This window comes from Halyomorpha halys, unplaced genomic scaffold (genome assembly GCF_000696795.3).
Source record: "Halyomorpha halys isolate HHAL.00 unplaced genomic scaffold, Hhal_1.1 Scaffold556.1, whole genome shotgun sequence".
In the NCBI taxonomy this organism is placed as follows: Eukaryota; Metazoa; Arthropoda; class Insecta; order Hemiptera; family Pentatomidae; genus Halyomorpha; species Halyomorpha halys.
Window position 1 is genome coordinate 261,026 of NW_027105572.1, and position 2,505 is coordinate 263,530.

At 29.0% G+C, this 2,505-nt stretch overlaps 1 protein-coding gene across 1 annotated transcript in view; it reads right to left on the reverse strand.

The window, feature by feature from the left end:
• Spt-I (serine palmitoyltransferase subunit I) overlaps positions 1 to 2,505 on the reverse strand; it is a 23,595-nt gene that overhangs the window by 5,623 nt on the left and 15,467 nt on the right. The window contains exon 6 of the mRNA XM_067052127.1: positions 1,675 to 1,804. Within this exon, the coding sequence (XP_066908228.1) occupies positions 1,675 to 1,804 (130 nt within the window). The remainder of the gene's footprint in view (positions 1 to 1,674; positions 1,805 to 2,505) is intronic.

Sequence of the window (2,505 nt, forward strand, 5' to 3'; positions counted from 1 at the left end):
TGTATCTTTTTATTTTAATTTCTATCATTTTATCTTAACATAGTTTCATTTTGTATCTTTTTAGCCCTGATGAAGCCCTGCAAAGTGGGGCGAAACGTTGGAAAATAAATAATTATAAACTATTTTTGTTTCACTATTGACCGCAACCCTGACCATCTCCCTATATATAATGTTAATAGATCGTATAATATAGTATTAATGAGATATATAATGAATTATGGACTGATATACTACGGTTAGCAACAAGCATAAATAAATTGCATAAAATTGGTTTTATTTAGTCACGGCCTATTGTTATTCAGCACCACTCTACTTTCTGGCACACTACCTTTCACAAGTTTGCACATCAGTATTAATTATCAAAAATCTCATTTATTTATAATTATCTACAACTAGTGCTAAATGTCAGTAATTAAATTAAAAATATATAACACTGTTAAATAAATTTGGATTCTCAATGAATGTTTAAAGCTTTCAAAATACCTATACCATACTGTTGCAGACCCCCTATGGTAGATAATAAAGGAACAACAGTTCAAGTTATAAATTAACAACAGTATTAAATTACATTAGTAAAATGACATTAAATTAATGCAATAGCAATGGGCGTTTTAGTATACTAATATATTCAGTGAGTTTTTCAATATAATCACATAGGGCATTAAATTATAATGAAAACAAGCTAATATAGATAAATCCAGAAATCAAATGATTTCTTATAAGTTTTAATTTTTTAAAATAAACTGTTCATAATTTATCAGCAAGATCATTAATCATCAATCAGCAAGTAACAGGGTTAGTTACTAGCCACACCAATCAAAATTGATGTTTAAAATCATAAATAACTATGATGAACAACAATGGATGAGTACACAAGGTGGATAAGTTGGCTTATAGATTTGACAACAGTCAAATCCCACTCCCATGAAGCCAAAGGTCTCAAGTTTCCTAACAACTATAGCTTACTATATAACCACATTGATTTATTGGGTATTATCATTTTTAAAGAGGATGTAGTATTATCTGACAGATATACTAGGTTTGAATTATTGGTTATAGTATATGATACCCTCGCCCATCTCTAATGAGATAGTCAAAGTGCTATACCACCTGGTATCTTACAAGTGTCAGGTGACATTATTCATCCATTTTTAGTTACAAAATTTTCAAAACAATTTTTCCTTTATTGCTATAAGTATTAAACAAGAGACACAAAAATAAGTACTGTTAAATAGCACACAACTATTACTAAATTTCTACATTTGGTACTACCGGACAAGTATTGTGAAGCAATAGAAAAACTGTCTCTCATTAATGGTATAATAGATTGGGAAGCCTCCAGGAATTTCCAGAACATCACTGTCTCTATTCCTCAGTCAGTTAAGAACGAGAATGAACTTGAAGAGGATGTAAACTGTTTTATGGAGAATATACAAGAAGCTGTTTGATCCTCATTACTCTCATGCCTACACATACCAAATATGAAAGTTAATGAATTCATCCCAAATATAAAAAGGACTTGATCAAAGCGAAGAGCTGGTGGGGAAAAAATATTTAATTCAACAATACAATGGATATTTTGAATATTATGAACATTATCATGAAATATATAATTTACATAAATATTAAAACATACTAAATTATAATTAATAAAATATCATTAGACCTTCTAACCTTTAAATCTAACTCAGCTTGCTTTAATAATAATCCTTCCAGATCCTTCATGTTGTTATGTTTAAAATACTTAATTTCACTTCTTGAAGCATCCAAACCCTTCTGAATTGAAAAATTCACTTCTTCATCACTATAAACAAAACAGAACTAATAACAAATATGTTTCAAACTGAATCTATTCATACATGTGTAGTTATTTTACCAGAAATCTCCAGTTCCTGCAAACAATTTACACTCAATATTGTTTTTTAGTTACCTTCAGCAGTCACAAAAATGAAGAAGACACACAATACACAAGGACACATATCATAAAATCTAGTATAATTCTTACCTCTACAATATTATATTTTATCTTCTATTAGTATCAATCTAATACTATCTACTTAATTTATTGTTATGTATATTTGTAAGTTTGTTTAATATTATTTTCTTTATACTTTTTTTTTTGTCTCTGAATTAAGTTTTTTCAGGCCCTGATGAAGGCCTGAAATTCAGGTTGAAACGTCCAGCACAAACAAATAAGTTTTGTTAATTTGTGTATTTTATGCTGACTGCATCTCTAACCATCTTCTCATAAAAAAGAATACGTAACAACACTAGCTACTTCCTGGTCATTTAAAATAGCGACTATTCTCAAACCAGAGAAAAAAAAAAAAAAGTATCCTCTACTACATGCCATGATCTTTCTCTATCATAAGCATTATTATCATAGATTATGGACTTCTCAATACGGGTGAACTTAGGTCACTAAAGTAAATAATAGGACAGACAACATACTTAGAACATACAAAGTGCAAACATAAGTGTATAAATTACCCATCCTTAATATAT